Source organism: Cibotium barometz, chromosome 63 (genome assembly GCF_041138505.1).
Source record: "Cibotium barometz isolate CiBa-2024 chromosome 63, ASM4113850v1, whole genome shotgun sequence".
NCBI classification, from domain to species: Eukaryota; Viridiplantae; Streptophyta; class Polypodiopsida; order Cyatheales; family Cibotiaceae; genus Cibotium; species Cibotium barometz.
The window spans coordinates 23,400,366-23,424,009 of NC_141108.1; the positions used below are offsets into that span (position 1 = coordinate 23,400,366).

At 46.6% G+C, this 23,644-nt stretch overlaps 2 protein-coding genes across 3 annotated transcripts in view; one reads left to right on the top strand and one right to left on the bottom strand.

The window, feature by feature from the left end:
- The first annotated feature begins 4,734 nt into the window (after positions 1–4,734).
- LOC147603853 (protein SAWADEE HOMEODOMAIN HOMOLOG 2-like) overlaps positions 4,735–23,644 on the top strand; it is a 49,957-nt gene continuing 31,047 nt past the window's right edge. The window contains exon 1 of one of the 2 annotated variants that reach the window (XM_086795791.1): positions 4,735–4,875. In XM_086795791.1, the coding sequence (XP_086651917.1) occupies positions 4,816–4,875 (60 nt within the window). In that variant the 5' untranslated portion in view covers positions 4,735–4,815. The remainder of the gene's footprint in view (positions 4,876–23,644) is intronic. The other variant, XM_086795792.1, reaches the window with a different exon arrangement.
- Positions 12,597–14,207, bottom strand: LOC147603854 (uncharacterized). Its single transcript, XM_086796230.1, has 2 exons — positions 13,547–14,207; positions 12,597–13,512 (listed from the first exon to the last, which is right to left on the bottom strand). Exon 1 carries the CDS (start codon positions 14,152–14,154, stop codon positions 13,696–13,698), a length of 459 nt encoding a protein of 152 aa, XP_086652356.1. The 5' UTR covers positions 14,155–14,207; the 3' UTR covers positions 12,597–13,512; positions 13,547–13,695.

Below are 23,644 nucleotides of genomic sequence, written 5' to 3' on the forward strand. Positions count from 1 at the left end.
AAAAGAACAAAATGTATGTTCACAGGACAAATTCAATACTCTTCTTCCATTGTTCGATGCAGGATACATTGATGTATAGCATTGGTACTCAAAGGAATACTGAAAATTAGTCCAGAGACTGGTTATAAATTAGCATGTTTTTTAGCCCATAGATCAGCCTATTGATGAGGCAAATGTAGATGATGAAATTGATGAGGAAAAAAGGAAAATTGAGGAGTCAAAAAGTAAGCCAAAATGGTTGGTGCAAACACTTCATGACACCACTCCTTTGCCTAGCATAACATATGCAAGTTCTCATCACGCATCTCATGTTGACGTAGGTCATGCTCTTATTGCCAGTTTATGTAATGAAGAGGAAGCTGTCTCCTTTGATGAAGTAAAGGAATCTGAAAATTGGATGAGTGTTATGCAATCTTTGTATGATTCGATAAATCGAACCACTCAACATCTATTAAATGGACCCCTCAACAATTAATCCCAAAATCTATTACTCACTCACAAGCATGAAATCACATTGGTTAGAACAATCAAATCATTTAACATCTATTAAATGGAATCCTCAACAATTAATCCCAACATCTATTACTCACAAGCGTCAAATCACATTGGTTATAATAATTAAATATACTACTCAACAATTAATCCCAACATGAATATATTCATAGGCACAAACACATAACACCAATGATACACTAGCTCAATATTTAACATCACCCATAATACTAATAACACTAGCATGGCTAAAATGTATATACCAATAACACTAGCCCATCAATATTGTGGTATCATCCATAATACCAACTATCAACATGGCATAACGATACCTTAGGCTATCCCAAATCAACCATAGAGTAGAATATCTAACATCAAAGACCATGGCGGCTCCGTTTCTAGGGGTTTCGATGTTTCTTCACTTATGCGTATATTTTATTGGCTCATTTTATCCCAAATCTCCCCACTTAGGTAGATCTAAAGGAGTCTTGCCTGCTTAACAAGGGAGCACTCTCTTGAGTGTTGGTTATTTGATGGGACTGAAGGCTAGGTGGGTTTAAAGAAGTTTAATTTCATGCATTATAGTTGATTGGATTGTGTCATTTCCAAGAATTAGCTTGGATCAAGTTCATATCAAGGGTTTCTCTTTGGGGAGTCGATCTCTAGTGTGTTGATTTCAGACACGTGTGTTCTACCCAAGTTGCAATAAAATAAGTTTTTATGGCTAGTTTGAGTTTTGTGGCTTTTTGTGGGTGGGTTAACACATGTCTCACATCTCTCATGCAAAGTGGTGAGCTCACATCTCTCATAGCTAGTTGGCTCATGTCATGGATTTTTATATGAAACGATTCACATCTCATGTCATAGATTTTTGTATAAAATGACCCATGTTTTATGTCGCATAGTTAGCTGGCTCATGTCATGGATTTTTGTATGAAATGGCTCACATCTCACATCTCACACGAGCTAGGCTCATGGATCACGACCCATGGCTAGTTGGGCTCACGTCTTGTGGCTAACTGGCTTATAGATTTTTTTGAAATGGCTCACATGGGTTTGGTGAGCTAGACTCATGGCTCACGTCTCCCACAGCTCATGTCTCATGTTTCACAACTCACATCTTATGGACTCATATCATGTGGACTCATGATGTCTCGTGGTTTCACGACTCACATCTTATGGACTCGTACGATTTGGACTTATGATGTCTCACAGTTCATGGCTCACTTCTTATAGACTCACACCATGTGGACTTATATCCCAGGGTTTACGTCTCATATTTGGTTGGGCTTGCGAATTTTTTTATGAAATAGGTCCACCATAACTTTTCTTTTATGAAGTACACATACATGGGCACATATTTTTAATGGTGTGTGGGGCCACATGCTTAAGCCAAGGTTGGTGGAGTAATTATTGAGGCAATAATTATACTTAATGCTCCAATAATTATAAAGGACAATAACTTATCTTGGAAATTGGTGCTATAGATTGTATCACACAAAAGTCTTAATAGGACATGGGTAGGTGTGTCCTTACAAGTCTTCAAGGCAAGTTAATTGGTTGGTGCAATATTAGGTTCAATTACCCTTAGACTCAGGCTCATATCTTAATGCTCCAATAATTATAAGGATAGGAATTTATCTTGGAATACAAATTGTATCACACAAAAATCTTAATAGGACATGGGTAGGTGTGTCCTTACAAGTCTTTAAGGCAAGTTAATTGGTTGGTATAATATTAGGTTCAACTACCCTTAAACTCACGCTCACATCTTGGTTGTCTCTCACGCTCACATCTTGGTTGTCTCTCACGTCTCACATTTATCATAGCTCATGTTCAATTTTGTTATAGCTTACACTCATATATATCTTTTTGCGTGTGACTATGAACACATGTATCCTATTGAAGAGGTAGTTAGCCTTGGTTTTTTAAGTTTTTTTTGAGATTTGTTGGACTTGACGAGGGTGATTAGGGTTCTTAATCTTGATTAATCATGTTTATTCATGTGATTATGTGTTTTGTTCATGCTTCATAGCTATTAATTATAGCAATGCATGAAAAGTTATGAAATGCATAAAAATAATCAACTTTCTCAATCCAATCCACACCAAATGGAGCTCAAAGATTATGTATTTAGAGTAGATTCCACTCCTAAACCCTAAACCATCGCCTCCATAGATATTTTTTTCTAGATGCACCAAAAAATCATATGGAAGCAGATTCTCACCGCCCAGAGTAAGCACACAGAATAAATTGTGCTTTCTATGCACCAAAACTCCCCGTGCAGCAGCACCCCCTGGTGTGTGCAGCCTATCAGGTCCCTCACGTCCTTCAAATCTTGCACGCCATTCCCTTCATATAAAGCTGTATCCGGCTTTGTCACCATCATGTTCCTCTCACTCTCGCCTCCGCAAACTCTTGCATGCTTTTGTCAACTCTGCCATTCCTCTTTGACCCTCCCTGCTGGTGCTACTCTAGAAGGTATCGTGAGGCAACAAGCTTGCTAGAGTCGGATTCACAATCGTAGACCCGGGCTTCGATTTCCACGGCCTACTCAACGACGTCCTTGGATCCGTCTCTCGTCTCCACTGGCTCAACACATTCCTTTGTAAAGGTCTTGGGCAGGCGTACAGTTCTCGTCCACCACGCCCAAGCTCTGCCAGGGCAAGAGAGAGAAGAGAAGCGCGTTGGCGCATGGGAGAGAGAGCGAGCCATCTTTAAAAAAAAAAAAAACTACCAAGGTTATGACGTTTCAAAAGAGAATTAAATTTTCGATGATTAAGGCTAACTAAAACCTTAATATCAAAGGTTCTAAAAAAAAAAGCCATCACCTAATCAATGAATTTATTTTTTCACTCATTGTAGGCCCCTATTCACAAATGCTAAGCTATTTCTTGATTCAATGCAACAAAATCAAAGGCCTTGTTGGCTTCAAAATTATGCAATCATCAAGGAAATCATGGCTTTACAATTAGTTAGAAATTTGAAAGAACATCAACACCTACACACCGATGTGTGCCACTACTTACACAGGGAGGAATTGAACCCTTAACTCGGGACTCGCAACTTCCAACTTTTCCACTGCATTGGCAATTTTCAAAGAATGCACTTCGATTTCACATGATTACTACACAAGGCTTCATAAGTGATGGCCATCTCACACAATCAATCGTGAAGTACTAACAAAATAGGTGAAAATGCCCATGACAAGCATAAAAAAACAATTATAGCAGCAATGGGGATTTTTTTTCTCTTCCTACACATTGGTTTGATTGAAATCAAATCTTCCCTTAAGTAGCAGCTAGGAATTTACGATCCATTATTTATTATCCTTGAGAGGGACAATCAAATATGCACCCAAAATGTTTTTTTTCTCATTAATTAATTAGTTTGGGCTTGTGAACCATAGGAGGATTTTTTCTTCTTCTAAGGTGCATTAAGCAAGAGAGAGGTGCGCACTACTACAGCCTTCGAAAGTTTCTTTGAATGCATGGTTGCCATGTGGGCTAAAACTGTTGAAAGTTTCTATATTCAAGAAAATCGTATGAGGCAATACGCTTTCTGCAAGCTGTAGCTGAGTTGCCAGCTCCTTCGAAAGTTTCTATATTTAGGAATCATATGAGGCAGTACGCTTTTTACAAGCTGTAGTTGAGTTGCCGACTCCTTTCGGGGTCTGGAGTTCCCGTGCTGAAGGAGTGATTGGGTATGGAGTTCCTATGGTGAAGGAGTGATTGGAGGTTGGTAAGGTTATCCCTGATGTGGTGCGGTGCATGGCCCTCAAGCTTTTAGACCTCAGGGTCCTCTGTAAGGAGGTAGAGGTGGCCATCCTTCTGCAGCTTCTTGCAGTGGCTTGTTGTTGGCCTTGCCAGGCTAATGAATCATCGATTAGCCTTGCGATGCATGCCCCTTCTTTGCAGACCAACAACACCATGTCTCTCTATCTCTCTCTCTCTCGTGCATACGTCCACAGTATTGCAGATTGATGTTTTGTGATTTAGGTTATGCTAACGGATGTTGTGCCTCTCTGTCGTTCATACGAGTAGACGAACACGGGAGGTGCTGCTCAATAAGGCGCTCCAAGGAGAAAGGTGGCATGAGACATTACGCAAGCCGTATTTAATGCAAAGGTCGTGTATACCTTAGATAACCTAAGGTATTGCATTTATTAATGCCACCTAAATGCACACACAAAACAATACGAAACTTGTATATTAAGAATAAAATTTTTCGTTTTGACCGGAAAGGATCCTCATCGTCAGGTTTCTCATATAACCACAACAGATACCCACATCGATTTGGCACGGGTAAAAAAATAATAGAAAGATGGGGCGACGACCCCCATCAGGAGGAGGATCGCAAGCCTTCCGCTTTCTGTCCAATGAGGTCATTTCTGAACTCTGTGTGTGCGTGTGTGTGTGTGTGCGTGTGTGGTGAGGGAGAGAGAGAGAGAGCGTGTGTGCGTGGGAGAGAAAGCTGTTTTACTTGTTGGAAACACTGCTTGATGAGAACACTGCACCAACTAGACAGGGAACTCCAGTTGCCTCTTGCCCAGACATGCGGAGGTTTTCGGTGCTCCACACGGCACCCAAGGCGACCTATGTCTGCGACCCTATGTTGACCTTGTAGGCGACCCTATGTTGAGTCCGACTCTACCTCAACCAAATAAATGCGTTACTCTCTCCTCCAAGAGACCCTTCTTTCGCAAATATACCTGCAGATACCTCATTCTGGGAGCATGTATTATAAGTTTTGATTGTGTTGTCGCAATGGTACTGACGGCTAAAGTAAACCCATGACATGCTATGCTGGACATTGAGGTAGTTTGTAGACCCTTGTAAGATGTCACCATTGTCTGCTGAGACATTTCTCCACGATCTACTTCGAGACAACATCCAGGAACTAAGCAAAGCTGGGGCATCATCAAGGAAAAAATTAATGAAGTCTATCCAACTAACTTGCAACAACAAGGATCTTTTTACCCAAACAATCATGTTAAGATTCCTATTGAATGACATGCGGTATTAAAATTGGCCTACTGTTTAGTTTTTTATACAATAGGCAGACAGACCCGACACCCCATGATGCAGCTTTAGATGGCTGCACTGAGATTTGCTGATAATTCATGATGTTATTTTTTAGAAAAGGGGGGGAGATGGCAATGGAGTAAGGAACGTGCTGTTTGGGTTGACATGTGACCAACTAAACAAGGAATAGAGATAAGACATGCATTCATCGAATGCAGACATTGGTTACAAGAAATTATTGCACTTCTGATAAGGAGCTGCTAGCGATCAACCTCGCCTTGAAATTGTTGAAGCATTTGTGTAGGGTGTAAAGTTTGTGGTCAAGGCGAATCACTAAGGCTTGAAGTGTTTGCAGACAATGCTTGGCTAGCATTGTACAGAATGCCAAATTTTCAGCTACTAGAGAAACTTTAGATTTTGAGATGCAGTGTTGCAAGTGCATAGAAATGCACTTCTTGGGGGTTACGAAACAGTATGCAACGAGTCTTACATATGAAACACGTTTCCTTCCCTCACACACACACACGTACGCGCGCCCAAATCTGGGCACCCCTGATACACAACTTGGGCACACTACAAGGAGATGAATAATGCTAACACCCCCTCTCAAATCCTGGGAGAGAAACCGGTCCAAGGAGCTGGAAAAGGAAACCTCCAAAGCAAGTCGAGAAGTCGATCTGCTCCCGCCTTTGCCACTTACTCCAAGAAATTGCTCCCGATCTAGAAGTCCAGCAAAATCCAAAAAATGAACCACCAGATGTACATATCTCCAACCCAATCTGTATCACACCAGTCCACACAATGTGCTCCCTCTTCAGCCCAAGAAAGGATGTCATCTAACTCTACCTCCAAGAAAAAATCAGCTCCTTAGAGAACACAACCAAACTGTCTCCTTGTTGGCACCCCCTCTAGACACCCTGGAGGCTTACAATGTCTACATCAGCCTTGGTACTCGAGCCTTCAACTCTGAGCTTGTTGAGCACCAATCTCCAGATACAAGGTTTCCGGATCTCCATGTATCCCTCGTTCCAAGAATGCCTCTCTGTCGTGCTAACACTCTAAGTGTAAGAAACATACCTCCAGCACTGTAGCTAACAATTCTGCTGGCACCTGACCTTTAAAACTTGTCTCCATAACTCGTTGTCGCGTGATGGGACTACTACTCACACACCCCTGTGAGTCACCCAATCACATGGCTACACCCCCTGAGCTCTTTTTTGGCGTTAACTATGGCACTGAGGTTAAGAAAGCTCTCCTGCCAAAACTTGGCACCCCTAGCTGGCAACCTCCCAACCAACTAGTCACGTGTCCATGTGGAACCAACCATCCACAACTCATCATCCCAAAGCACAATCTGATGTCAATCATTTGCTCCAAACTGCTGCTCCACTGGTACCTACCTGTACCCAATGAACCTCCTGTACACCTGCCATGCATCCTGTTCCCATCCTGCAACTGAGCAAGTACCTATTAACCCCCACAACAGCTCTCGTCTCACCAAGTGACCTAGCCTGCCTCTGCATGAATGCCGATATCAACCTGCACACCAAGCTCCCAAATCGATGCTCATCCTAGGGATGAAGACTCCTGTGCCTGTACCCTGTAATCCAGAAGGCCATCTGCCTGGGGAATAGGAGTGGCTCACCTTGCCAAGTAACCACATCCCCCTCTCAAGGTGAACACCCTGAGAACCTAAAGGAAACACATGTACACTATGCTGAATTGGCACAAGCTCATAGACCCCCTCTGCTATTGAGAAAGAACTAACTGTCTTCCATACACACCTTGAGGATGTGAATCCAAGTGTGCACCCATGAGTTTGAAAACTCTGACAAAGCAAAGATTGGCCGAGCAAGGGCTCAAGGCCCTGTGGGAAGGCACCATTCCTAAGAAGAACACCTGCCTCCACTACCTCCAGAAACGCAGATGAGATAATGCAAAAAAATGCTGCTGTAACCAGCCGGCAGCATGTGTACTAAAAGAAGAGAGGGAAGAGGAAAACACAGCACCTTCAGCACCTCCTCTGGCTGCCGCAGATCTGCAGAAAACGCAGCACGTGTATCTCCCCTACTCGCTGCCCCATATCTGCAGAAAAACACAGCACGTATATCTCCCATACTCGCTGCCTTATATCTGCAGAAAAACGCAGCCATAGGGGGACTGCCCTCCACCTCTTCACAAGGTCCCAATACTTAGCTTTAGGGGCTGCCGACAGCACCTTCTCCCAGAGAAAAACGCAGCCATGCTGCCCAGCACCTCCTCCTTTGGAAGAAAACGCAGCCACCTCTGGAGAAAAACGGAGAAAAACGCAGAAATCCTTCTCTCTCAGAAAAAACGCTAGAACACCTTCTGTAGAAGAGCGTCAACCCGGTGCTTTGATACCATGTCAAAAGTGCACAGCGAAAAACGTGAGACATAGGCATAGAGAGAAAGAAAACGAATTTGCATAATGAAGAAGAAGCAATGATACAATCAGCCCTGTGCAAGGGGTGGTCCCGGTAAGTGCGGGCATGATGAGCAACTCCCTTGAGGGAGGACCCGGGCCTGGAAACCCCTGTCAAGGTATCTACAAGTGAGTAAGAGCCTGGCCTTATATAGCCCCTATTGGAGCTGGCCGACTGGCTCTAGAAAAAGACCCACGACTGGACAAAATAAACATGTGGAAAATGGGTGGCCAACCCTACAACCAAGGGCCTTGAACAGAGGAAAAAATATGGTGCTGCCCGGGATAAATCTGGGCACCCCTAATACACAACTTGGGCACACTACCAGGAAATGAATAATGCTAACAGCTTCTTCATCTACAGGCAGCGCATCATTACATATTTGGTGCTGCTGGTGTTTCATCTACAGGCTGCGCATCACCTCATACCTTCTGCTGCTGCCGGTGCTCCATCCTCTACAGGCTGTGTTTTACTCCATACCTACAGCTAGTGTTGGCCTCCCTCTCTGGATCAGCAGCGCTTGTTCTTAGGAGCGGTACTTCACCTCTGCAGTAGCCTTCGTCTACAGTACATCAGTGTTTATATCTACATCACATCAGTGGGACAGCAGCCCTCAATGCTACAGTAGAGCTTTCCAGCGTTTTTACCTCAGCTCCTACTACCTCGGGATCGCGGCTCTCTCCGCCCTCATCCACCATCACCGGGACAGCAGCCCTCTCTTCTCCTTCATCTCGACATTGGGATGGCAGCCCTCTCTGCTCATTTCTTGGGGACAGCAGCCTACCATCTACCTTGGGTTGTGGCCTTCTCCACCCTCATGCATGGGATAGCAGCCCTCTTTGCTCCTTCAGACTCTCACACCGAGCTCTTGTACTGGATTTCGTCATATATACTCACTCATTTTATGCCGTGTTGATTTGCTCTGATCTCTCATACATTTGGTCCTTTTGTCCTTTTGCCCTCACATGGTACCAGAGCTATCGTGAGCAAAGGGATTGAAGACCTTGAGAGCACACATCATGGATCGTCTACCCATGATTCCGGAGGACCAGTCTTTCTTACTAGATGTTGATTCTCCTTATTCAGATATAGATCACACGGAGGATGGGACTTCTTATTCACTGGAGAGCCCCGTACGAGGTCTTTCAGTGGGAGACGACTAGCGCATTTACATCTAAACCCTTGGCATCTCGTCTTTCTTCTCCGAGCTTATCAGACTTCACTACCAGAGACATAGTTGCATCCAAACTACGTTTGGATGTAATCCAAACGTTTGAAATGTTCTCTAACATTTGGAAACGCAGTGAACGTGCACTTTTGATTTTATAGGTTAAAAAACGGAATCAAGTCAACGTTGTTTTTTTTTGGGGCTTTTCCTTGTGTGTGTGTGGCAGCCTCTATGCGACGTCTCTGTGCGGCGCTCAAGTCTTCTGCTACGGGCGTCTCTATGCGGCGCTCAAGTCTCTCTCTCTCTCTCTCTCTCTCCCTCCCTCAAAATTGAAACTAAAGGTTGTTTAGTATTAGTAAGTGCTTTAATGTTCATTGATGAATCTTCAAACTTCATATTTCAAAATTTTACAGGTAAACTATAAATTTTGTATATATATATATATATATATCGGGGGCAGCGTTCACTATGTTTGGAATTTTTTCAGCACGTTTTCCAAACGTACTAAACGTATCGTTCACTACATTTGGAACCACCTTGACCAGAGGAGGATACATGCCTACAACCAGTGTGCCAGTACTGGACCCAGGTATCCAACCTCATCTGGAGAGCCTCGCTGCTCAGTCTAGCTGACAGCCTTGATTGTATGGGACTTTTTCTCAGGAAGGACATGTACCTTCTCGGTCATCGGGGAGCCATTGTCATCAACCCTGCTTGTGACCGCGTTAGGTTGTATGTGCCTTTGAGTACTTATGTCCTAATTCTACCTAGGTGTCTTCGTTTGTAGCACAAGTTCAACATATGGTACCATCAACTACTCTTAATTATGTGAACCCAAATAGATGAGGGTCTAGGAGCATAATTCGCTCCCAGATTACTGGTGTTCAAGGAGGTAACACTTAACACTGTTTTCTCTTCTGGTTCACCTTTTGTTCTTGCTCCTAATGTGTTTTGGAATACTACACAACCTCAAGCACAAAACCCTCCCACCTAACCCATGTCTCTTCCTGCAAGTGTTGGCGTGCAGCCATTACCGGCTGCAAATCCATATCTAGCACTACTCATTTTCTTGCTTATGTGCCCACTCATAGATTTGTGCCTCAGCGAGGTCCTACACTTGTGCCTGGTATTAGTGGATTTTTTGGAGTTTCTCCTCACTCTTTACACTCCGGATATGGGTACCAGCCAGCCTGGATCCCCCGACCTCCTTCCTTTCACGTCTCTATCTCCAAAAATGCTTTCACACAAAAGACTCATTTCAATGGGTCTAATTTCACCACCTGGGCTAATCTTATGGAACAAGTTTTCACTTCGGCGGATCTATCAACACTATGCCTCCTGGCATTGTGTTGCCACCCAGGCTCCCAGCATTCCGAGATGTCAGGTTGCAATCCGTCTCTGGCACTACTCCTTTTCCTGCTTATGTGCCCACTCAAGGATTTGTGCCTCAGCGAGGTATTCCATTCTATGCTGAGTGCCCAACCTTATATTCCAGCTTATGGAGTTCCCTCGCCAGGTCCTACACCTATGCCTGGTATTAGTGGATTTTCTGAAGTTTGTCCTCACTCTTTACACTCCAGATATAGGTACCAGCCATCCTGGATCCCCCCACCTCCTTTCTTTCACGTCTCTATGTCCAAAAAAGCTTTCACAGAAAAGACTCGTTTCAATGGGTCTAATTTCACCACTTGGGCTAATCTTATGGAACAAGTTTTCACTTCGGCAGGTTCCTGGAACTTGGTGAAGGGACTTGAACCAAAACCCTACCCCTCACTAGCACCTCCTGAAGTTATCCACTATTGGGAGGCTAGGAATGCCATTGCCATAGTGGAGCTCATGCAAAGCCTTCTCCTGGAGTTTCATTCACAACTCCAGCAGTTTCATTCACAACTCCAGCAGTTTCTCTATCTTTGACAGATGGACACACCTTGCAGAGAGATGCTGCTCGTGATCAAACGCGTCGCATTGATCTCGAGCATCAAATCCAAATTTTCTCTATAAAAGAGAGTGATGACTTGACCGTTAAGGTTTCTGAATACCGACGCCTTAATGCGGAGTACTCCACCATTGGCTCCGCCAAGTCTCAAGAAGACCAAGTTATCACTGTACTGAACAAGTTGCCTCCTAGTTTCTTTACTTTTGTCACACAAACCATTAGTCTAGAACCTATGCCTAACCTATATGAGTGTGAGTGCCAACTCTTGCGCTTTGCTCGGTTGCATGTCCTGTTCCATCCCAAGAAATCTTCCTCCTCTGCTCAAGAGGGGGCCCTTGTGTCCAATACCACCTCTACTCAAAAAGGGCAACAAGGGAAGGGGAACACCAACTCAGGTAATCAAGGCAAACCTCAAGGCAACAATACTGATCCCAAAAACCCTGCCTCAACACCCACGCCCTACTGGCAGAATATTCCCAAAAAGAATTGATTCGGTACTCATTGCCAAATGCCTGGACATGTTGATGATGAGTGTGGCATTAAAGCCAAGGAAAATAGAGGTAACAACCCCTTTCGTCCTTTGGCCCTCACAAGTGGGCTGGTTGCTTGAGTGATGAAGAAATAGTTGCATTCATGGAGATGTAGCATTGTAGACACCTCCTTGATTCCCTTTTTTTTTGGGGGGGGTGGTTTGTCTTTGGGACCAAGTCGTGGAAGGATCTTCCCACAACAATGCACCAAGACAGGTAAGTCCATTGGGTGCCAAGCATCCATGGGGTAGTCATCCTTGTGGTGTAGATATACGTAGACCCTCCTCGTGGTGGTGATTCCGACGTGGAAGAAGAGAAACAAATGGACCTCTGTCTTCTCCAAAGGGGAAGCAATCCACCTCCATCCTGCTATCAGCCAAGCCTGGTAGATGATACTTGTGATGCGGAGGTTCCCAACAAATTGGGAGAAACAGAGACTGGTTGTGGGTCGTGGCCTTGATTGCGCCACTGTAACACGCAGAAGCTCTGGGGGTCTTCTTTCAGCCCTAAACACTACTGAGAACATGCCGCAGACATGAAGAGAGAGTAGAGAGAGAGAGAGAGAGAGAGAGAGAGAGATGCTGGAAATTCAGTATATATCATATAGTACAAAAAGGTACTCTTCTACAGCCCTAGGCTGTCTCATACAAAAGGTGGTAAGACACCAAAATCTAGTCCTAACATGGACCCAACTCCTAATGAGTTGAATGATTACAATGATGAGCATGTGCGTCCTTTTATAGCCCTTTGGACTCCCTGGAGTGCTGGCCGACCAACAGTCGGCCAGCCGATTGGTTATATTCATCATAAAAGCTGCGCCATCTGGACATAATCCCTTATAATGCTGCGCCTTCAGCCGCCTTGTCCTCTGGTCCAGCCGACGTCATCTTCTGATGCAGCCACTTGCAGCTGACAGCTTCCTCTTCATGTCCTCCATGCCTTGCTCCAAGTCCACACTGGCCTCTGCTGCACTCTATGCTCCATAATCCTGGTTCCATTGTAATATGCGGAAGCTTCGGAGAAGGATCGGTACTTCAAAACTCAGAAAACAGCACTCTTTTCGCGACGGAATTAACGCACAAAACTGAAAGACGATGTGCAGAAAATAGAGAGAGAAGGGGGAGATGGAGAAGGACACAGTATTGGGTCCCAATTACCCTCTGTAGGGCCCCCACCACGGATGGTGTATTTGCTTTATTAGAATGATGTAAATCTGAAACAAATACAAAGTACTTGACCTTTTCTTGGCTGGAAAACCTGCCCTTGACCTTCAGTCCTTCACCCCTTAGCTTTAGCAAACCCTTGGCTGTCCTGGCCCTTGAATGCTTGAGGCTCTTGGTGAATTGTGAGATGCTTCTAATGAAACTATGGGCTGGGCTTTTATACTTCCCAAAACATCCAGTCGGCTGGTTTACTGAAGACCCACGACTGAGTTAAATATAATATAGTGTTTTCACACTCTATTCCTTCTGTCCAGCCTGCGCATGAGTTCACACTGCTGTCCAGCCTTCTGGGACAGCACCCTGGCTGCTGGGCACCATGCGTAGAGGTGTAGGGCTGCCCCCCACACCTGGCCGACTGGTTGAGAAGGCCTCTAACCCTGTCGGCTGCCTCTCTTGCAGCCCTAGGGCTGGCTGACAGCCCCTCCAGCCCATGCCTTGGCTGGTGGGCATAGCCTTGGGCTCTCCTGGCCCCTTGGGGGTGGTTGGACACCTCCCCCATGCCCATACTACAAATGCAAGCTAGATCCTCCAACTTGGGGTAGCCCTATGGGCTGGCCCCATCTCTACATGCAAACTACATGCCTACAGAGGCCTGGCATCCAGTTGCAAACCAGATACACAGCACATCTGACATCATTCCAGAGGGAGACTCACAGCGCGGACTGGCACTGCTTCATGTGCAGGACAATGCACACCTGACCTTGGACTCATGTGCAGGACAATGCACACCTGACCTCGGACGACTGAGATGGATCCCTGGCTGACTCGTCCCGGACTGGGCTCACATGGGACCAGTTCACCATCCCAGGTCCTGCACCTTCTGTACAGAATGTCTACGTGGCATCCAAGTGCGGGATGCACGTGACATCCCCTTCTGCTTAACTTGACGGAAGCTGCATAGCCTCCAAATAATCCGTCAATAAAGCCGGATAGTCCTCGAAGAATTCTTTGTCGAGCCATACCGCTTCATGAGTTCCTCGGTCCTGAAACTTCGTGAGGAACTGTCGTAGTCTTCGGCCTGAGCCATGCTTGAAACGGTGCAGAAGGATCTGTTCTGGAACCATTACCTCTGCTTCATCTATAATGTCTGGTTCCGCTTCGTCTTTGACCTCTGAAGGGGGTGGACCTGCATATGGCTTTAACCAACTGACATGAAATACATCGTGCATAGTCCAACTCGGAGGTAGCTTTAACTGCATAGACACCTCATTAATCTTTTTCCGGATGGGGAAGGGTCCGAAGCTCCTGAAAGACAACTTTGGGCATCGCTTGCCCACCTGCTTTAATCTTTGCTTCATAATCCGAAGATATACCCAATCTCCTTCCGAAAACTTCATGTCCCTTCGGTCTTTATTGGCCTGTCGAGTGTAGGCCTCTTGCGCTTTAGCCAATCTGTCTTTGACGGACTCTAGTATCTCCTGGTAAGACTCCGTCACTCTGTTCGCCTCCGGTACTGAAGACGAGGTCCTGGTTAACAACGACTGGAAAGGCCTTCCAAACGCTGCCTCATATGGAGTCCTGCCAATAGCTGAAGAAAAAGAGTCATTCAGAACAGCTTGAACTAAAGGCAAAAACGATTCCCACTTACCTTGCTGATCGTGGACATAACACTTCAGCACATCAAAGGCCAACTGGTTGTATATCTCTGTCTGGCCATCTGTCTGTGGGTGGAATGCACTGGAAAAATTCAACTTAGTACCAAAATTATCAAACAATGCCCTCCAAAAATGACTGGTAAACTTGGCATCTCGGTCTGACACTATGGTCCTAGGAATCCCACCAATCGGGTACCAATGCCGAATGAATAGCTGGGCAACATCCTCGGCGGTCACATTGGCCCTGCAAGGAATAAGCATCACAAATTTGCTGAACCTGTCAACAATAGTCAAACACTGTGTATTACGCTTACTCGGACTGGGAGGCAGATTTGTGACAAAGTCCATCGAAATGTCTTGGAAAGGACCCTCAGGAATTGGCAAAGGCTGTAACAACCCTATCTTCTTTCCACGAGGAGCTTTCACCTTTTGACAAATGTCACAGCGTTGTACATATGTAAACACATCACGCCTCATCTTTGGCCAATAGTATTGCCGTTCTAACTTCTCCAGAGTCGAATTCATGCCCCTATGACCACCTGTAATGGCGTCATGGGCATCATGGAGAAGAGCTGCCCGGAATGATTTCATGACACACAGTCGGCCTTTGTAGTAAAGCCAACCATCGCGTATCAGAAAATGGCATGGTCCTGTGGCATCCAATGCCTGTTCCCACTGTGTACCGAATTCCTCGGAATCCGCGTACGTGTGCTTCATGTCTTCTAGTCCTGTACCAACAAGGTCTAGTCTAGTGGTCTGAATCGCAGATACTTGTCCCTTCCTGCTCAAAGCATCGGCCACTGGATTGGCCTTTCCTGGAAGGTACTCAATCATGCCACCAAACTGCTGGAATATCTGACTCCAGCGGTGCTGTCGATCGCTCCACTGTGCACTGGGCATCGTCTGAATCCAGCGCAATGCCTGATGGTCAGTGCGAACCTCGAAGTCACGGCCATACAGAAAATGTTTCCAATGTTTCAAGGCCTGAATGACTGCTAGGAGTTCACGATCGTAGACTGAGTAGTTCTTTTCGGCGGGCAGTAACTTACGAGACATGTAAGCTACTGGATGACCATTCTGTTGCAATACACCTCCAATTGCGATGTTACTCGCATCGGTGATCACCTGAAATGGTTCGTCCCACGAGGCAAGGGCTAAACAAGGCGCTTCAGACAAAGCCACCTTGAGGTTCTGGAATGCCTCCAACGCTCGTGGAGTCATTCGAATCTTTTGCCTCCTTGTTTTCACTCCCTTTAGCAGATCGGTGAGGTCTGCCGAGAGATCAGAAAACTTGTCAATGTGGGTGGAATATGCCTGGCATATACCCACAAATGATCTAATGTCATAAGCAGTCTGAGGTACTTCCCAGTTAACAATCTCGGCCACTTTAGCCGGATCAAGTCGAATGCCTTCGGCACTGATTATATATCCCAAGTAATGTACCTGGAACAGATAAAATTCTGACTTCTTTTCATTGATATAGAGCTCGTTGCTTTCCAGCAACCTAAGGACTTTCTCCACATCAATGTCATGCTGCTCAACTGTAGCTGAAAATATGAGTATGTCGTCCAGAAATATGAACACACACACTCCAATCAACTCCCGGAAAATACGCATCATCATGCGGTTAAATGTAGCTGGGGCGTTCGTCAAACCAAATGGCATGACCACAAATTCGTAGTGGGCCCGTTCTGTACGGAAAGCTGTCTTGGGGATGTCCCCCTCAACAATCCGAACCTGGTGGTACCCACTCTTTAAATCCAATTTAGAGAACACCTTAGCTCCATTCAGCCTCTCGAGAATATAGTCAATTCGAGGCATCGGGAATCTGCTCTTGATAGTCAGCTTGTTGAGTGCACGATAATCGACACACAACCGAGAAGACCCATCTTTCTTCTTGACAAATAAGATCGGTGCTGCAAACGGCGACACGCTGGGGCGGATGAAGCCAGCTTGCAACAATTCTTGGAGTTGGCGGTCCAACTCCGATTCCATTGCCTTAGAAAGGCGATACGGAAACTTGCTCGGGAGTTCCGAGCCTGGGAGGAGGTCAATCTTGTGATCCTCCGGTCTGGACGGGGGAAGCTGGGGAGGGAGACTGTCCCGAAGAAAAATCTTCTGGAACTTTTCATGGAGAACCGAGTACTTCTCGGAAGCACTGGCCACCGTCTGGGCTGTCTGGACGTAAATCATCGCACACTGTGCGCCTTTCCTGACTGCTCGCTTAGCCTGCAAGTGGCTTATGAGCGGAAAGTTTGGAATACCTGGCTCACACTTAATGGTCACAGGGGTGTTTGACACATTCCGATCAATCTGGAACGTGTGCTTGTCCCACTTGACATCAGGAAGGAACTTGTGAAACCACTGGATACCCAAAATTATGTCTGCTCCTACAAGAGGGGCAACCATAAAGTCACGCACAAACTCTATGCCCTGAATGACTAATTTAGCACCTAGAGCTTCATACTTGACGCTTGTAGTCATACCTGTGCTAAATCCCTCAACTTGTTTGTCCACCGGAGTGAGCTCGAAACGGGCACGCCTAGCGGCCTCTTCCGTGATCACATCCTCCGTGCTGCCGCTGTCAAACAAGACAACGACTCTCTGGCCACCTATGTAGCCAAAGGACTTGAGCAATTCGTTGCGCTCATACTCCTGGTCATGGGCGCCCTTCTGCTTATCTTCGAGCTCCCGGCTAATAATTGCTCCAACTGAAGCACCGGGGTTTGAAGAACTAGGGGTCGCCGCTGGGGTCTGTGTGGGAGCTGTGCTCACCACGGAAGCTGTGGAGGCGGCGGCGGGCTTTGGAGGCTTCTTCGGACAATCCCGAGAAGTATGTCCTTTTGTGTGACAAAAGTAACATCTACCCTCCTTCCTGTACTGAGCAAGCTCCTCAGCACTCAACTTGCCACCTGTCTTGCCTGCCTCCGCTTTCTGGTCTGGAGTAAGCTTAGACGCATTGTTCGAGTTCTTGGAGCCAGAGGCTCCCGGGCTCTGTCCTGGGGAAGACCCCGTCTGGTTCTAGCTTTTGCCCCCCGAGGTGTTAGCCTTGGGAGAAGCCGGCTGGGAAGTCTTGGGCTTGCCACCATTGTGTTTCATTTCTGCACTCTGCGCAAGCGAGAGTGCGTCCTCAAAGGTGGCTGGCCTAAACATACGCACCTCCCATTGGATTTGCGTGTCCAGGCCATACAAAAACTGCCCTTTCTTGTCCGCATCAGATAAGCCTAATTGTAGACACAAGGTCGAAATTCTATTGGCAAACTGAAGGACTGGTTGCGCATTCTGACGCGCACCCCTGAACTCGTCTTCGAGTCGCTCAAGGTAGTGGGGCGGTAAAAACCGCTGCTTAAGGTCACGGACGAACTCGTCCCACCCATAAGCTGCCATACCTGATCTGGTGTGGGCATGAGCCCACTGAGTCCACCAAGGAATGGCCTCACCTTCCAAATACCAACTGGCTAAGATCACTTTGTCAATATCTGATTTCCTAACTGCGGCAAAGTAAGCTTCAAATTGATGTAACCATGAATACAGAGTAGTGGGATCGAGTTTACCATTATACTTACTGAAGTTCATTTTCTCGGGAAAATGATTCGAGGGCGCCGCCGGTGTCAATCTGGCGTCCAAAGCTCGGAGGTAACGCTCGTGTTCCACTCGTCGCATGGCTTCGTCTTCTCGTTGTCGAATCTCCAATGCCCGTATCTGCCTCTCAAGCAAGGAGCTTGACTGCGGCTGTGACCCCTCGAGAGGGTCCCTGTGACGAGGATCTGGTATCTGGGGTATGGAAGGAGAGGGAGGAGGAGATGGAAAACGCGACGCTGGAGAGCGAGAACGCTCCTCCAGAGCCAAAATCCGCGCCTTCTGCTCGTCCAACTTGGTTGTCTGGTCTGCGATTGCTCGCATCATCTGCTGGAACATGTCTTGTACACTCAAGCCGGGTGCCCGAGCTGGGCTGCCTGGTGCACTCTGGTCCCATGGTTCTGGTTCTCTCTCGTCGCCAAAGCTCGCCATAGCGGGAATATGCAGTTCCTTTCCGGAACGCAATCTGACCATCCACTATCTGTGTGGGAGACTTCCGGAGGCTTCCGGAGGCTAAAAACCAACCGTCCTTCGAGGGACAGGAGTCACTCCGAAAAGGGTAGTCCACCGGCGTCTAAAAACCAACCACACGAGCGAAAAATTTTCTGGTTTTCTTTGCTGAATCTTCGTCCTTGAAGTAGGCTCTGATACCACTGTAATATGCGGAAGCTTCGGAGAAGGATCGGTACTTCAAAACTCAGAAAACAGCACTCTTTTCGCGACGGAATTAACGCACAAAACTGAAAGACGATGTGCAGAAAATAGAGAGAGAAGGGGGAGATGGAGAAGGACACAGTATTGGGTCCCAATTACCCTCTGTAGGGCCCCCACCACGGATGGTGTATTTGCTTTATTAGAATGATGTAAATCTGAAACAAATACAAAGTACTTGACCTTTTCTTGGCTGGAAAACCTGCCCTTGACCTTCAGTCCTTCACCCCTTAGCTTTAGCAAACCCTTGGCTGTCCTAGCCCTTGAATGCTTGAGGCTCTTGGTGAATTGTGAGATGCTTCTAATGAAACTATGGGCTGGGCTTTTATACTTCCCAAAACATCCAGTCGGCTGGTTTACTGAAGACCCACGACTGAGTTAAATATAATATAGTGTTTTCACACTCTATTCCTTCTGTCCAGCCTGCGCATGAGTTCACACTGCTGTCCAGCCTTCTGGGACAGCACCCTGGCTGCTGGGCACCATGCGTAGAGGTGTAGGCTGCCCCCCACACCTGGCCGACTGGTTGAGAAGGCCTCTAACCCTGTCGGCTGCCTCTCTTGCAGCCCTAGGGCTGGCTGACAGCCCCTCCAGCCCATGCCTTGGCTGGTGGGCATAGCCTTGGGCTCTCCTGGCCCCTTGGGGGTGGTTGGACACCTCCCCCATGCCCATACTACAAATGCAAGCTAGATCCTCCAACTTGGGGTAGCCCTATGGGCTGGCCCCATCTCTACATGCAAACTACATGCCTACAGAGGCCTGGCATCCAGTTGCAAACCAGATACACAGCACATTTGACATCATTCCAGAGGGAGACTCACAGCGTGGACTGGCACTGCTTCATGTGCAGGACAATGCACACCTGACCTTGGACTCATGTGCAGGACAATGCACACCTGACCTCGGACGACTGAGATGGATCCCTGGCTGACTCGTCCCGGACTGGGCTCACATGGGACCAGTTCACCATCCCAGGTCCTGCACCTTCTGTACAGAATGTCTACGTGGCATCCAAGTGCGGGATGCACGTGACATCCATCTGGTTCATACTCTTTATCTGGCTGCCTCCTCTAGACCAGCATCTGAGAATGTCGATGGCATCTTTCATGCACATGACATCCCCCTCTGCTAAACTTGATGATGGGATTCCAACCTGTTCTTGGATGACTGTCAACATCCCAATCTTTTCCCGAAGTCCCTCCGTCATCCATCCATCCCTGGCAACCCTTTTCTCTGAAAGCCCGGCCCGGTCTCCAAAACCACTGTCTCAGAATAAGATCTATGCATGTGTTCCATCTAGTCCACAATCCATTCGTGCCCTGAACACTGTCTGTAAACCGGCCTTCAGAAACCAAAGGGCGGTGGAACAAACATTTGCACATAAAACACTTCAACACCATTGAGGACCTAGAAAAGGAAAACAAACAGGGGGAGCTAGAGTGCTCCTGCAAATAGTACACGGACACCGATTGGCCCCAAATCGCAGTGGCGCCCCTTGCGGTATTTCTTTAATTGAATTTAAGAGCTTTGATTACAATATAAGGCTGGTAATTCAGCCGTCCCAGTAGAACTCCTGAAGCCTGCAAAGAACCTGCATCTGGCTTCTTTTCCACACGGCATCCACAAACAAGTCCAGCCATTGTTCATATCGAAAGACTCTTCACATAGAGTCTGCATACAGAAGCTTTCTCCCATGATCAAGGCTGCCACAACCATCCATAGCCTCTCACACTATAAACAGCATCACACCCTGAAACCGGCCTCCGATAGAAACCAGAGTGCGGTAGGAGCAATCACCCGTCCACTTGTAGTCTAGATGAGAAAACAAAACACAGATTGGGGCTAGAGTGCCCAAATCTGAAAACACAGCGACACCTGTTGGCCCCAAAGCTTGGCGCCCCTTGCGGTATTTCTTTATTCAATTATAATAACATGTATGGCTGAGTACAACACAAAAACCAGCCAAGAGTTTACACCTGTAAGTCCAATCTGACTTGCACACAGATCTGTGTCCTCAAGCAACACACTGTGCCTCCCTCTGATCAGCCAAGTTCACAAAGCAGGCCAGCCATGGGCATACATCTGGCATAACTCAAGAGCATGATTCATCTTCTCAGCTCAAACATACATATGCTGTTCAATCTCTGTCTTAATCCCTTGTCAATCTGCCATACCCCTCCTCTCACAAGGAGCCAGATAACACATACCTGCAGCAGACATCAAGCAATAGAAAGAGAGATGGATGAACAGAAACAGAGCTTACCAAGTTCAGCTCGTGAAACAACACTGGAGGAAGCAACAGCACCAATCTGTGCCTGCACTTGCCTGTATCCTCCTCCTGATGCTCACTCTTATGCTGTCCTTGAAAAGTACAGATCTGAAAACCAGCACAGTACCCGTCTGTACCGCCTCGGGATACGTGCCAGGCGTTGTACTAGCATAAACAGCCTGCTGTCCACTTCTGTACCTGACTCAATCTGAGTAAACAGTCTGTCCAGCACCTGTTTGCACCACCTGCAGCAGCCTGCAGCAACTGTACTTGCTGTACTTGACTGTCCGTACACTGTACGGCAGTCGTACAGTAGGGTACGGGCTGGAAAACAGACTGTACAGCCTGTACAGATCTTCTGCGCAGCCCAACCAGCAGAGAAGAAGCCCCACAGCTCTGCGCTCCTCAGTCCACAGCAAACCCAGCAGTCGTACAGCACTGTACGGCTGCTGTACGGCCTGTTTACAGCACACAGCTTGCAGAAAACAGCAGCTACAGCACAGATACAGCAGCCGCATGCAGCTCCTCTTGCTTTTCCACGCTAGTTCTCAAGCGCATGAGGGAAACTCCCCTTTTACTACACGATTCCCAAAAAGGGAAGAGACAGAGAGAAGAGAGAGAAAACTCCTCCCCAATTTAATCCCTAGGGCCCCAACTTAAATAAGTTCCTAGGGCCACTAAGGCCTAGGGGCAAACTTCAATAAACATTAAAACTTAATGTTTTTAGTTTCCCCCTTCACACCTAGGGATGTCCACACATCTTACACTGTCCGGGCACCCCCCATGTGAATCATAAAATATTCTGACTCTGCAACCACCATGCCCACACTTGTCCTGCTCCATTTTCACAGGGCCATGACATACCCCCCTCTTGAAAGATGGCAAGCGTCCTCGATTGCATTCTGGTGATGCATCAAAATATCCAAAGTGAAATATACAATATGGCAAGATCAGCGTCCCAATCTCTCTGAGCCATACACATGTATCAACATTCACTGCAAACCAATGGCATAGTAATAGTCCAAGTTGTATACCACTGTGAACCATACATATCCACAAAAATCTCCATGTGACTAGTACACATATATCATAGAAGTCCCATAAACAGATGTACTGTCAGCCTCAGTACCTTCGGATGAGATAAAATCTGCACCAAGCGACCTCTAGATGTCATCTGAGCCTGTCTGTATCAAGGGAGTGGAGGTGCTACCCCCCTCTTGAGCATCAGGTAATGCTCCAGACCCATGCTCTGCTGAACCTGAATGAGCCACAATAAGAGTCGGCTCTAACTCAAAGGCATCGAGATAAAGCTGCAAAAGCTGAGGTGAATCTGTTAAGTCACCTTCCTCCATCCACTTCGCATCCATCGGTGAATAGTTCTTGAACTTCACAAGATAGCGACGGGAAACTTTACCTCGTACCTTCCTTTCTTTATGTGCCAGTATCTGCTCTGGAATCAAAACCTCATCAAGTTCCTCAACTTCCGGCTGAGCCTCATCTGATACATCCTCAGGCACATCCCCACGGAAAGGTCTAAGAAGACTCACGTGAAAAGCATTGTGAATCCTCCAGTGATCTGGTAACTTCAAACGATAGGTTACCTCACCAATCTTTTCCAAAACCTGAAAAGGCCCATAATATCGCATACTCAACTTAGGGAATAAGCGCTCTTTACCCTTCATCTTCTTGAGTCTAGCCTTTTCAAAGCGCAAAAGAACCCAATCACCCAATGCAAACTGTAAATCACGTCTGTGACGGTCTGCGGCTTTCTTTTGCTTTTGCTGAGTTTTCTGGAGGGCCAACTTAACTCTCCGATAAGCTTCATCCAAGCTCTCCACATACTGATCAGCCTCAAAAATCTTATCCTTTGTATGCAAAATGGGCGGTACCTTCTTCCCTCCTTCTACAATCTCAAAAGGCGCCTTGCCTGTCGAGCTATGTACAGTGTTGTTATATGCAAACTCCACCAAAGGAAGATACTTTTCCCATTGTTGCTTGTGCTCTGACACATAACACTTGAGAAGATCCAACACTGTAGAGTTAGCCTCTTCTGACTGACCATCTGTCTGTGGATGAAATGACGATGAAAACTTGAGAGTTGTACCCATGTTGTCAAACAACCCTCTCCAAAACAAACTCGTCATCCGTGGATCACGGTCACTAATGATAGACGTAGGCAAGCCATGATACTTGAAGATGTTCGCCATGAACAACTTCACCATATGATCCACTTTAATTGTCTTCCTCACGGGAATGAAATGAGCCTGCTTACTGAACCTGCATATGATAGTCCAGATGCCATCATTTCCCGTTTGTGTCCGTGGAAGATCAAATACAAAATCCATGGCAATGCTCTCCCAAGGTCTATCCGGAATAGGTAAAGGCTGTAATAACCCTGGTGTCTTCTGACGGTCAAACTTTACCTTCTGACATACGATGCATTGCCTCACAAAGGCATCAACATCTCTTCTCAAGGTTGGCCAATAAAAGAAAGTCTCCACTGCTTTGACCGTGGCGTCAATACCTCTATGACCTGCATACGGTGGAGCATGACTTTCAATCATAACCTTGAGTCGCAATGGCCTGGTAACACACAGTCTGCCATGCATCAATAAAAACCCATCTCTGAGAGTGTAATGCTCATGCCGCTGACCCTCAGACATCTGATCATAC